This window comes from Chelonoidis abingdonii, chromosome 13, assembly GCF_003597395.2.
Source record: "Chelonoidis abingdonii isolate Lonesome George chromosome 13, CheloAbing_2.0, whole genome shotgun sequence".
Classification (NCBI taxonomy): Eukaryota; Metazoa; Chordata; order Testudines; family Testudinidae; genus Chelonoidis; species Chelonoidis abingdonii.
The window spans coordinates 9,090,852-9,104,118 of NC_133781.1; the positions used below are offsets into that span (position 1 = coordinate 9,090,852).

The following is a 13,267-nucleotide window of genomic DNA, read 5'->3' on the forward strand; positions in this document are numbered from 1 at the left end:
GTCATGGTGCCATTTCCTGCAGCCTCTGGGCATTCCTCAGAGATCTCCAATGCAAACACTGGCCAGCAAGCCCACAGGTATTTGCATCATGGCCGCCTGCAGGATTTCCATATTGCAAACAAGCCAAGGGTCCTGAGTTGTGCCCAAGAGAAGGGGCCATTCGCCTAGGGGCACTGGGTTTCTCTGCAAGTGTTGAGTTCTAGGCACAGCTCTCTGCCTGGGTCCTGTTTGGAGCATTGTCCAGTCCCGCTCAGGAACTCCTCTTCACCAACAGGACCCAAGGGAACACAGCTGCCAACAGAGCGACTGTTGAGATGAGGAGAACAGCCAGTATAATGGGTGACTGGCAGCACCGCATCCCAAGGGAACTCATGGATGCCCCTGACTCTGGCGCCTCTGTGCCATGTCCCCTAACCACTGACCTACAGTTCTCCTCCACCAGTGGCATCCCACGATCACTGATCACGAAGATGTGGGCTTCCCGAGCCAGGCCAGCTGGCATGGCCATTGAGTCCATAGGGACACCACACATGCTGTCGCTTCTGCCATAGCTCTGCACTGGCATCACAAAATGGCTGGGGACCACCAAGGTGTTGTCTGGCCCTGACTTTGCTAGGTGGGGTAACAAGGAGGGTGAGAGAGCCAGCTCCAAAGGTTGCGGGGGCTCCCCTGGTTTGGGAGGCCAGCGAGTCACCTTCTTGCTGAGGAACGTCACATAACGGCAGACAGGACAGATGAGATTGTTCTGGACCTGCCCGTCTACCCTGGAGGAGAGCAGGCACTTCACCAGGCAGTCGTGGCAGAAGGTATGTCCACAGCTCAGTGTCCTCTGGGCAGCCTCCAGCGGGTGGAATTTCTCATAGCACACGGGGCACTCACCCAGGGGCTTCCCCTTGCTGGTGTGAGTTTCAGACACTCCAGTCATGTCAGCCGCACGCTCCATAACTGAGGGGAAAAGAAACGATGGGCATGAATAACAAACAGCAGCTAGACCCAGGTACCGTCAATCACATCTGGTTATTAATACTTTACGCTCCCCATTGTCTCTCCCTTGCTCTGTGACTGGCTACTCTGATTCCCTGTCTTCCAACTGGCTATGGCCTCCAAACTTCCAATCCACATGCCCACAATAAATACAGCAGCCTCTTCTTCTGACTCCTTCTCTGTCCTGTCTCCCCACTGACCTCCTGTCTTCTCCATCTCTCCTCCCTGCGGTGGCCTGGCCCTGGGAGAAATGTGCAGCCATCCCCTCCTTCTCCCATGGAAAATGGTACCCTATGCTTTATAGCAGGTGGATCAGGGCCGGGGAGGATCCGATGCTGAGATGGGCACATCGGGGAAGAGCTCTGAGGGGTGCCATCAGAGCCTAGTGATTATAGGAGCCCATCAGAACAGTACAAGAGATGAGTACGATCATACTAGGGCTACAGAGAAGTAACAGTACAGTCGTTATGCAAATCTTTCAATTCTAAATGGCTAACAGTGGCTTCTGGCCAACCAGTGTACAGGAATGTGTATACCATATGGTTAGGATAAAGAAATGTATGTCCATTATGCAAATCATAAGCCTTCAGCCAATCCAAATTACGCAGCAGAAAGAAGCGTAGAGCTGTGTGTTAGTAACTGCATGACATCCCTACCCTCTGGGTGGGTGAGACATTTGCAGAGTGCTACATATATTAGGGTGCTCTGGTGAGGCATTTCTGGAAGAATGTTCTTCACAAGAATCTCAACTGTTTAGGCTTTTGGCTGCCTGGAGCAACAGTTTCTGAATGCAAAATATGAAGGGGGAATGAGCCAATCCACAGCTGGGGCTGGCTAACCCTGCCCAGTGCCAGGTGGCAGATGCAACAAGTCATCTAGGAAATGCACCTTCTGGCCCAGGAGGACCTCCAGATTTCACTGGAAGCAGCTAAAAAGCTCATCAGTGTGTGGGATGTACAGCCATGCCAAGAGCTACCACTCTGCCTGTGCCACTCAGAAAGGGGGTGCCCCTGCACCACGGGGAAAGCCAAATAGAGTGAAAAAAATGGGGCAAAGCCAGGTCAGAGGGGAGAATGGGGAGCAGGTTTCACAGGACAGTCAGATTCACAGTGGTGCATGTGCAATCAGGTAGGTAGGTAGGCTTTAAACAAAAGATTGAGGCTGTCCACAAACCAGTTGAACATTTCATACACTGGTGGTGTTGGCCCCACTACCCCTTCTGGGGTTTCCCCTGAGGTATGTGTAATCCTGGAGAATGATGCCATCTCTTCTCATCTCTCAGCTCGGGACACTGCAGTCCTGTGCTTAATCACTGAAATGCTGTAACACCCGCAGCAGCAGCAGGGCATGCTTGCCCTACAACGTGCCTCTGCCCTGCCCTGCAGGGTTGGGACTGGAGTTCAGTCTCCGTGACCCAATCGGTCCTTTGCGTCCCTGCTGAGATTGACAGTGCAAACAGCAAAAGCATTTTTTGCCAGGTTGACACCCAAGACACCAGCCAATTCCTCTCCATGGACATAGCAGACTTCATAGCGTAAGCTGGGAAGTAGTCTCTTTCACAGGGTCATACAGTTCAATGCCAGAAGGGATCACTAGGATCACCTACTCCAGTGGTCCCCAATATGGTGCCCCCGCGGGCACCATGGTGCCCACCGGGGCATTTATGTGTGCCCACCTAGTGCCCAGCAGGGGACCTGCCGGGGACAGAGAACTCAGGCTCCGGGCGCAGTGTTCTCTGTTCCTGGCAGGTGCGGGGCCTGCCTAGTTCCCAGCAGGGGAGAGAAGCTGCGGCCCCACACCTGCCAGGGACAGAGAACTCTGGGGCTGCAGGCTACGGGCACTGGGTTCTCAGTCCCTGGCAGGTGTGGGGCCGCGGCTTAAGCTGGAGAGAAGCTGCGGCCCCACGCCTGCCAGGGACAGAGAACTCTGGGGCTGCAGGTGCTGGTGTTCTCAGCCCCCAGCAGGTGCGGGGCCCACCTCGTGCCCAGCAGAGAAGAGAATCTGGGGCCCCGCACCTGCTGGGGACAGAGTACTCCAGGGCTGTGGGCACCAGTGTTCTCTGTCCTCGCGGCTTTTCTCCAGCTTCTCTCTGGATTCATATATTATGTAATATTAAATATGTTTTTTTGTATTATTTAATGTACAAATACAAAATAAGCCTTGAAAAAAATTGTTGGCGCCCGCCACGCTCTTCTGAAAACATGAATGTGCTACTGGTCACAAAAAGGTTGGGGACCACTGATCTACTCTAATCTCCTGCATAACACGGGCCAGATAATTCCCCTGGTAAAACCTGCCTCAAGCCTGCAACATCTGGCTGAGCTACAGCAGATCATTTAGAAAGACATCCACTTTTGCTTTACAGATTGCAAGTGACAGAGAACCCTCCATGTCCATAGGAAAGATGTTCCGATGATTAATTACCCTCGCTGCTAACCATGTGAGCCTTATTTCTAGCCTGAATCTGTCTAACTTTAGCTTCCAACTTTGCAGCTCATCATCTTTTTCTGTTAAATTAAAGGCCCCTTTACTGTCAGAAATCTCTTCCCCATGTGGGTAGTTGTAGACCGTGATCAAGTCACCTCTTAACCTTCCCTTGGAGAAACTAAGTTAAAGCTTCTGAACTCTCTCACGATAGGCAGGTTTTCCAGACTTTGGCTCATTCTTGTAGCTCTTTTCTGAGCCCTTTCCAATTTGTCCACCTGCTTGTGGAAGGGTGGACCCCAGACCTGGACACAGTGTCCCTGGAATGGACTCACTACTGTATGCAGACATCATACCGCCTTCCAACACTTACTTGACATTCCCTGCCATGCTTTCTGCCATTGCTGACCTAGGCACAGTCTGAACAGGTATCATAGAGGTGAAAGACACAGCATCCTAACTCACCCCCTGTGCCATCCTAGCCATATCCCCTCCAGTCCAGGGATGTCAGAAATCACAATGGATCACAGTCACACCTGCTGTAAATGGTTACAGCTCCACTGAAGTCCGTGGGGATGCACCCACTTCCACCAATGTGGAATCCGGTCAGTGTGTTTGGAGCCCAGCAGGGACTCAGCACCAGCATTTTCTCCCCTATTAATCTAGCCGCCAGAGCTACCTGTGAGATGCTCCAGCCCCCAGCTCCCAAGCCTTCTGCCCTTGGAAACATCTTACCTTCTCTATGGCCAGAGTGCAATCACTTCTCCACCCATAGTTCCTGTGTCCGAGGATCGTGGTCTGCCTGCATCTGACCTCCCTGGCACTGCACTGGCAAAGAAGAACAAGTGCAAGCCACCTATATAACAAGTTGGGGTTTGCTTTGTGCATCATCCCTTCTGCATTGCACAATGGCCATGAGGGAACAGGACAGCTCCCCGGGAGTGAATGTGGTGGAACTCGTTTGTGTTTTAAAGGCTTCTCACTCCATCTCTCCAGCTGAGGACTGGCAAGGAACCAGCAGCAGGTGTCTGAGGTGGCAGGTAATCCAGAAACACCATCATAACATTGTTCACCTCTGCGTGGAGCCTAGAATGGAGACATCACTGTTCCTCCTGCTGCATCCATTGCCAGGTCTCTCCCATGCATGAGACCTCAATGAAACATGCACCCAACCCCCACCCCCTTGAATTATAATGTTGTGTTCCTACCAAGTAGGGATGGATACCCTGGTCTAGCATCTGGCCTGCCTAGATGTGCTTCCACACTGAAGTTTATAAGCACTAGTTTGCCAGGTATGTTCCAAAGAAGGTTCCCTCTAGCCAAGCCAGGAGGAGCTATGAGCTGTGCTGAACTTGTCCCAGCTGCCTGGTGCTCCTGCATAGTCCTAATACAATCCCCAAGTAAGAAGGCATGTTAAGGTTAATTAATAAGATGTTAAGAGCTTTTTGCTGCTCCCAATTCCAACCTTAACTCTGCCCCCAGCTCCCACCATCATCTCTGAGTTGGAGATCTTCACCAGTTGCCACATAAATTTGAGTCTCTTTTGCTGGCTTGGGATAAGATTTGCAAAGCTGCCTAGTGGATCTGCAAAAGGAACAGGAGTACTTGTGGCACCTTAGAGACTAACAAATTTATTTCAGCATGAGCTTTCGTGAGCTACAGCTCACTTCTTCGGATGCAATTCTTTGCATCCGAAGAAGTGAGCTGTAGCTCACGAAAGCTCATGCTGAAATAAATTTGTTAGTCTCTAAGGTGCCACAAGTACTCCTATTCTTTTTGCGGATACAGACTAACATGGCTGCTACTCTGAAACCTAGTGGATCTTGACACCCAATTCCAATGAACTGTGATGAGAACTTGGCATACAAATCTCTTCAGTGGCTCTTCATCTTGGATGAGTTCCCATAGCACACTCTCTATTGTTACAATGATATGATCAGCACCCACCCCAGTTAGACTATAACAATACAGTGGGACCTCCAGGATTTATTGGGCAGGTGTCAGGGTGCATTACAGGCAGATCCAGATATTGCTGGGATCTGAAGCCCATGCTGGATAAGGCCCTGGAATCTGCCCAGAGGCAATGCACAGCTGATTGCATGTCATCAGCTGCCCATGCAGCATGCAGGGTTCAGAGTGTATTGGCAGAGGCATAGGATGCACATGGGCACTGCAGAGATGACTTAGGTTACAGCGCCTGAGCAGAAGTCTGGCAAGAGGCAGGCGTCAGAGAAAAACTTAGTTCTCACTTTTTGGTTGGGTGCAGCAAAGTCAGATACTATATTTCTCTAGCAATTACATGGAGGGAGAGAGTGCGCTAGGACACAGTGTTTCCCCGTCTAGGCAGGTCTCTCTACAGGTAAACAATTACAGCAAGCATTTATACCTTTTGTAACATACAATAATAAGCAACAGCTGCATTTTGTGTATACATAGGCCATCTTGATATCTTATTTTTCTCACTTCTATTTAGACGCTAATCTGCATTCCACTTTATCAACACAAGGTCGCAACAACTCACACAGTTCTTTCCCATTCGCTTCACACAATCCTTGCTTCTACAAATCTCGTGTTATTAGGATTACAGCTAGCCTGACTCTTGCTCACAGAAGTGACTGTTTGCACTGAAATCCCTGTCAGTTCTTGCTCTACTTCCACAAGGGGGAGGTGGAGTCTGGCAGATACATGTAACCAGAAGCAGGAGGGACCTACACACAGCCCCCACCCACCCCCTGGCATGGGGCTGGGCCACTAACAGCTTTTCAGCAGAGCTCAGGGCTTGGGAAGACTTAGGGTATGTCTACACTACGGGATTATTCCGATTCTACATAAACTGGTTTTGTAAAACAGATTGTATAAAGTCAATTGCATGCGGCCACATAAAGCACAATAATTCAGCTATGTGTGTCCATGTACCGAGGCTAGCGTCGATTTCTAAGCGTTGCACTCTGGGTAGCTATCCCGTCGCTATCTCATAGTTCCCGCAGTCTCTCCCTCCCATTGGAATTCTGGGTTGAGATCCCAGTGCATGATGGTGCAAAAACAGTGTCGCAAGTGATTCTGGGTAAATGTCGTCACTCATTCCTTCCTCTGTGAAAGCAACGGCAGACAATCATTTCACACCCTTTTTCCCTGGATTGCCCTGGCAGACGCAATAGCATGGCAACCATGGAGCCCGTTTTTTGCTTTTGTCACTGTCACTATATGTGACTGGATGCCACTGACAGAGGCGGTACTGCGCGTGCTACACAGCACAGCATTCATTTGCCTTTCAAGTGCAGAGACGTTACCAGGTTCTGTACTGTCTGCTGTGCCATTGTAAATTGGCGATGAGATGACGGTTATCAGTCGTTCTGTACCGTCTGTGCTGTCATGGGTGCTCTTGGCTGACCTTCGCTGAGGTCAGCCGGGGACACAAGACAAAATGGAATGACCCTGGTCATCCTCTTTATATTTTATCTAAAGTGGTCATCCTGCCTAGATTGGGGCAAGTTACTAGAAACCATGTATCGAAACCAGAGAGCACAGCCGCTCTGTGTCGATCCCACAGAATGATGGCTGCATGCCATTCTAGGGTATGCCCCTGCAACAACCCCCCGGTTGATTCCCTCCTCCACACCTCCTGGGCTACTGTGCAGTGTCCCCCATTTGTGTGATGAAGTACATAAAGATGTGGAAGAACACTGATTTTTCGTGAGATAAATGAAAGGAGAGCCACTCAGCTGCTAGGTAGTCCAGGCAGACATTAAACGGTGGAAGGGAACACCCAGTCCTGCTGCTATAATAGTCCAGGCAGTACGATCTTTTCTTTAAGACATGAGGGCGGCTGATGGACTCAGCCCACAGTTGCTTATGGGATGGTACCGACGATTCTGTACCATCGCGGGAAGACCCGGATCATTCTATTTTTACCCGGCACCCCCGCGACCTACCTGGGCCAGCCAGGAGCACTCATGGGTTGATGACAGGACGGCTATCAGTCCTTTTGTACGGTACTGTCTGCCACCAGGAGGGGAGGGAGGATGCTATTCACTGCGCAGCACTGCTCTCCAGCAGCATGCAGTGAATATAGGGTGACATATAAAAAGTCAAGAATGATTTATTCCTTTTTTTCACAGGAGGGGAAGGGGGGTAAATTGACGAGATCTCCTGAAACACCCCGGACAATGTGTTTGACCCTACAGCATTGGGGCTCAGCCAAGATGGATGCTTTTTCGGAGACTGCAGGGACTGTGGATGCTGGAGTCTCAGTTCCCCTCCTTCCTCCATGAGCCTCCGTATGATTCTTTGACTTCCGTATGTTTCACACAGCACTGTGCTTGGACTCTGTTATCGAGCTGGAGTTTTTGTCAAATGCTTTCTCATTTCATCTTCTGTATGGAGTCTGATAGACAGATTTGTCTCCCATAAGCGATCAAGATCCAGTATCTCCGTACAGTCCATGCGGAGCTCTTTTTGGTTTGGGACTGCATCGCCACGTGCTGATCAGAGCTCCCGCTGGGCAACAGGAAATGAAGTTCAAAGTTCGCAGGCTTTCTGTCTACCTGACCGTGCTCCGAGTTCAGATTGCTGTCCAGAGTGGTCACAATGTGCACTGTGAGATACCGCCGGGCCAATCAACATCGATTTGTGGCCACACTAACCCTAATCCGATATGGTAATACCAATTTCAGCGCTACTCCTCTCGTCGGGGAGGAGTACAGAAACCGGTATAAAGAGCCCTTTATATCGATATAAAGGGCCTCATTGTGTGGACGGGTGCAGCGTTAAATCGGTTTAACGCTGCTAAAATCGGTTTAAACGCGTAGTGAAGACCAGGCCTTAGAATCGATTTCACCAGAGCAGAGATTTTCACAGGGAGTTGGATGCCAGCTCCCACCGGCTCCCCTCCCCTGCTTCAACATGAATAGGGGCCTGCATGCCCAAGCCACACAGACCCAGGCAAGAAGATTCACTTGTGGCCTTTAGCTAAATACGCTACCCTGTATCCATGGCAGGTTGGCACAGACTGAGCGCCCCGGAGCTGCTCTGGCTCTGCAAAATTTCCACAACAAAGCTCTGCAAGCCCAAAGAGTGAGTGATTTTGCCCATGAGTAACTTGGCATAAGTAAGACCTCGTTTCTTTGTTCACATGTAATGGTCCTATTCAGTCGCCTGGCTTGGCCGGCTCTGCTGGAGGGCAGGAGATGTAGAACTTCTGGTAGATACCCAGCAGCGTGCAACTTCCTTGGCAACAGCCCCCACAAATCCGCTACCATTCTCTGAATCCCTTACCTTTGTGCCCCCATTCCAGAGCAGACTGTGCCCCAGTTGTTCGGCTGTAGCGACAGTGGTCATGTTTTTAGTGGGGAAGGCTTCCACCTGGTGTGAAAAAAGCATCCACATCCATTAACACACCTGTTACCCTATGGCATGAAGGGCAACTTCCCTTTAGAGTTAATGTGAATCCATTCCCATGGACTCCTTGGTGCCTGGCTCGTAAGAATCCTATAATGTTTTCTGTTGGCTGGATCATGTCTGGCACAAGCCAAACAAGAATCAAGATGTTCCTTTAGGTCCTGTTCCCATTTGGGCCACCACCCCATTTTTGCCAACCTGTCTCTGGCCTTGGCCTGTTTGGGGTGAGCACACTCCATGCACCCACGATAACAGATCTTGTCACGTATCTCGTGGTACAACCCAGACCAAACCATCTTCTGCTTTCACACTAGGAGTCCTTGTTCCATTACTCAGTCCTGACCTTCTACCTTCACACCCTGCCTATGAGCTCGCTCCCAGAGCAGACCTGATGCTGAATCCTGGTTCTGGGTGCCTTCGCTTGTTGCAACTGCTGCTGATCCTGAGTGCAAACTGCTACGGGGATAGTTTCCAACTATTCCAACATCTCCCATGACCAGGGCAGTCTAGTTACTGCTATAGCTTTGGCTACTAAGTCGGCTTCCTGAATCCCTTTTACTAAGACCCCTTTTTTCTGTGTGCCCCAAATTTTAACCATCTCCATTCTATCCAACTGCTTGGCTACATCATCCAACATTTCCCATCTAGTGCTGGATTCAAGCTCGCCTCCATCCATAACCCGATACTTGCACTGAGTCCATCAGGCCAGAATTACCACAGCTCCCCTGAACACCCAATCCAAATCCAAAACTATGGTGAGCTTGGAGTGGGATCCGGTTTCATCCATCAGCACGCTGCTAACCGCTGCTCATTCTGCATACAGAGCTGGCTGACTCTGTTATACTGCAAAGTATTTAGGACCATTCCATCCATTAATTTCACTGCTGCCAAGCCTCCTTTCCTTTGTCCTTGGACACAGTGGTTACTTGTTTACCATCTGTTAACCAAACAGCCTCCTCTGCTCTAGCCTTGTTGGCATGGAGGTTTCCTGCAATCCATTGCCTTGGCTTTTTAAACGAAACAGTCCCATGTTTTCTCCTTGCAAAGCCAGAGTCCCTCACTGCTGGCCTGCCCAGCAGCTATGCCTCCCCTCTAACGCTGGGGCATGGTGACTGACAATGAACACCTTCTGGTCAATATCTCTTCCTAATTGGTTTAGATAAGCACATGGAGAGTACACTTATAAAGTCTGCAGCCAATACCAAGCTGGGAGGGGTTGCAAGCACCTTGCAGGACAGGTTTAGAATTCAAAATGATCTTGACAAACTGGAGAAACAGTCTGAAATAAATAGGGTGAAATTCAGTAACAAAAAATGCAAAGTCCTGCGATCATTGACGCATGTTATAACCAAGCAGTGGGTGATGCTGAATTCGGCTGATCCAGGGGAGACAAGCCATCATTCCACGTGATCCACAATCTCAGTTCTCAAGAGTAGTCGCTATGAACGGCATCCTGAATGACAGCCAAGGCTCCCCACGTAAATCGGATGATGACATCCTCTCCAGGTGGGTGAGACATTATCACAGTGCTCTGAACCATCCTCCAGTTGGTGCTTGCTCAGAGCTGGATGATTGGCAGCCACTGTGAGTTCAGACCCAGACACTTGGACTGATGTACCAATGTTAGGTGAAGTGAAGTGCGCCATCTGCAAACTGAAAAATGGACATGCATCCTCCCAGAGCTGCTAAAATGTGCTATTGACCCTGGAGCAAAATCACTTCTGAAAATCTTTCACCTGGCATGGAGAACTGGAACCTTGCCAACCGCCTGGATGGACGGTATTGTGATCTCACTTTCTGACAAGATGGGACTGGTGCAGCTACAGACTGATCAGCTTGTTGTCCATTCCAGAGAAGGTGTTTGCACATGTTCTGCTGGCATGTTTGGAGTCCCTGCTGCATCGGACACATCATTCCCAACACTTATGATTTATAAGAAAAGGTCCACATTAGTCACCATTTTGGCCCTCCGCTTGTTGTCGGAGATACACCACGACTTCAAGAAGCACCTGCATGTGGAATATGTGGATCTTAAGGCTGCGTTTGATTCAGTTGACCAAGTAATGCTATGGAAGGCCTTAAAAGGTGCAGGTGTCCTAACCACTCTGCTAGACTCAATTAGCGAGCTGCATGGGAACCACTGCCAATGTACATCTGGAGAATCAGATGTTGGCACCTTTTAGATCAGTATCTGGTGTCAGGCAGGGCTGGGTCTTAGCCCCTGCACTCTTTTGTCAGGCAACTGATTTCATAATGTGGCATTCCATCAGGCCCATCAGCATTAAGATCTGTGATCTCTCGCTCTCAGACCTTGACTATGAGGATGATGTTATTCCTCTAGTACAGTGCCCTGACACATTTTATGAGGCACTCCAGCAAATGGAGGGGGAGTCAGCCAAGGTTGGCCTCCATGTTTCATGCTCAAAGACAAAGCTGCAAAATCTTGGATCAAGTCCACTCATGACTCCAATCTCTTTGAATAATGAAACCGTCAAAAGGAGTCTCCAGCTTTTGTTATTTCGGTTCTATACTCACCAGTTCCTCCAGCTCTCACTCTGAGATTCTCCACCGGATTGGCATCGCAATGTCAGCCAAAGGTCGTTTACAACAAATATGAATCAACATCATCCCAGCACAACAACCAAGTTCAGGATCTATTCGAGCTGTGTCATTTCCATCCTGCTATAGCGTTGCAAAACATGGACATTACGCCATTCAGACTGGGCAAAGTGGAGGCTTTCCACACAAAATGCTAATGTTGTATACTGGGCATAAAGTGGAATGATTTCATTTGTAATGCAGATGTTTACAGTCGCTCCGGTCTGCAGACTACTGGGGCCATCATCCACAGACAGCACCTTACGCTTTTTGAACATGTCGCAAGAATGCCACAAGATGTTCCAGCAAACATCGTTCTCCAGGTGGCTTGTAACGTACAGGATAAAATTCCACCAACCGAGGGATGGGGGCAGCCCAGAAGCAGCCTCCGTATTACATGGGTTGGACTCTTGGCCCATCAAACCCTCGCAGCCACACAGGAACGGACCAAATGGTGAACGATCACTCCCACTGACTGTTCAGCTAAGCATTGAAGAAGAAAAAGATGACTACATTTAGGAAGGAACAAGCAATTGCATGTGTAACACGGACAGACTCCAGTTGTCGATGGGCAGGACTGAACCTGGGACCTCTAGAACTAAACGCATGAGCCTCTACTGCATGAGCTAAAAGCACCGTGGACCTTAGCTAAGGCTGTTGCAGACTTATTAATCACTCAGCAGTCTCAGTGCCACTAAAGGGCATAGAGCACCACACCCAGGAGGTGTGTGGGTTACACATGCATACAAAATGGGAAAAAACTGCCTAGGCAGGAGTACTGTAGAAAGGGATCTGGGGGTCATAGTGGGTCACAAACTAAATAAGAGTCAACAATGTAACACTGTTGCAAAACAAGGAAACATCATTCTGGGATGTATCAGCTGGAGTGTTGTAAGCAAGACACAAAAAGTAATTTTTCCCTTCTACTCTGCACTGATAAGGCTTCAGCTGGACTACTGTGTCCAGTTCTGGGCACCACACTTTGGAAAAGATGTGGACAAATTAGAGAAAGTCCTGAGGAGAGCAACAAAAATGATTAAAAGTCTAGAAAACATGACCTATGAGGAAAAATTGACACAGTTGGGTTTGTTTAGTCTGGAAAAGAGAAGACTGAGGGAGGACATGATAACAGTATTCAAGTACATAAAATGTTCTTAAAAATAGAAGGGTGATAAAATGTTCTCATTAACCACTGAGGTTAGGACAAGAAGCAATGGGCTTAAATAGCAGACAAGGAGATTTAGGCTGGACATTAGGAAAAACTTCCTAATTGCCAGGGTTGTTAAGCACTTAAATAAATTGCCTAGGGACGTTGTGGCATTTCCATCACTGGATATTTTTAAGAGTAGGTCAGACAAACACCTGTCAGGAATGGTCTAGATAATACTTAGTCCGGCCTCAGTGCAGGAGACCAGACTAGATGACATACTGAGGTCCCTTCCAGTCCCACATTTCTATGATTCTATGATTCTGACCTCCCACCAAGTATTTGCGCTTGATACTAGCCCAGGCCGCTGCCAACACAAGGGTGAATTCCAGACAGTCTAGAGTCTCGCTGGTTTTGGTTTGTTCTCTACTGACATAGAGATGGTGTTGAAACACATGCTTTCCATAGTTTGAATACTCTCATCAGGCTATAAGAAACTATGAGCTCACAATGCTATAGATAGACACTGGAACAACTTGTTGGGCTTGTTTTTCTGCTCCATCCTCAGTCCAACCAAGGGTATTTTGCATGTTACATACTTCTCGTTGTTCCACTTCTTCCCTGTATTTTTGCGCCTGGGTGTTTTTGTTACACTTTAACACTGCACGGCATCCTTGCTGCTTGGTGTCGTTTGCAATTTGCAGAGATTTTGTGAAC

The 13,267-nt window shown here is 49.0% G+C and overlaps 1 protein-coding gene across 1 annotated transcript; it reads right to left on the minus strand.

Moving 5' to 3' along the window:
* Positions 1–250: 250 nt before the first annotated feature.
* On the minus strand, positions 251–4,231 carry RNF222 (ring finger protein 222). Its single transcript, XM_032801696.1, has 2 exons — positions 4,144–4,231; positions 251–945 (listed from the first exon to the last, which is right to left on the minus strand). The coding sequence occupies exon 2, from the start codon at positions 941–943 to the stop codon at positions 251–253; it is 693 nt and encodes a 230-aa protein (XP_032657587.1). The 5' UTR covers positions 944–945; positions 4,144–4,231.
* Between the last annotated feature and the right edge of the window lie 9,036 nt (positions 4,232–13,267).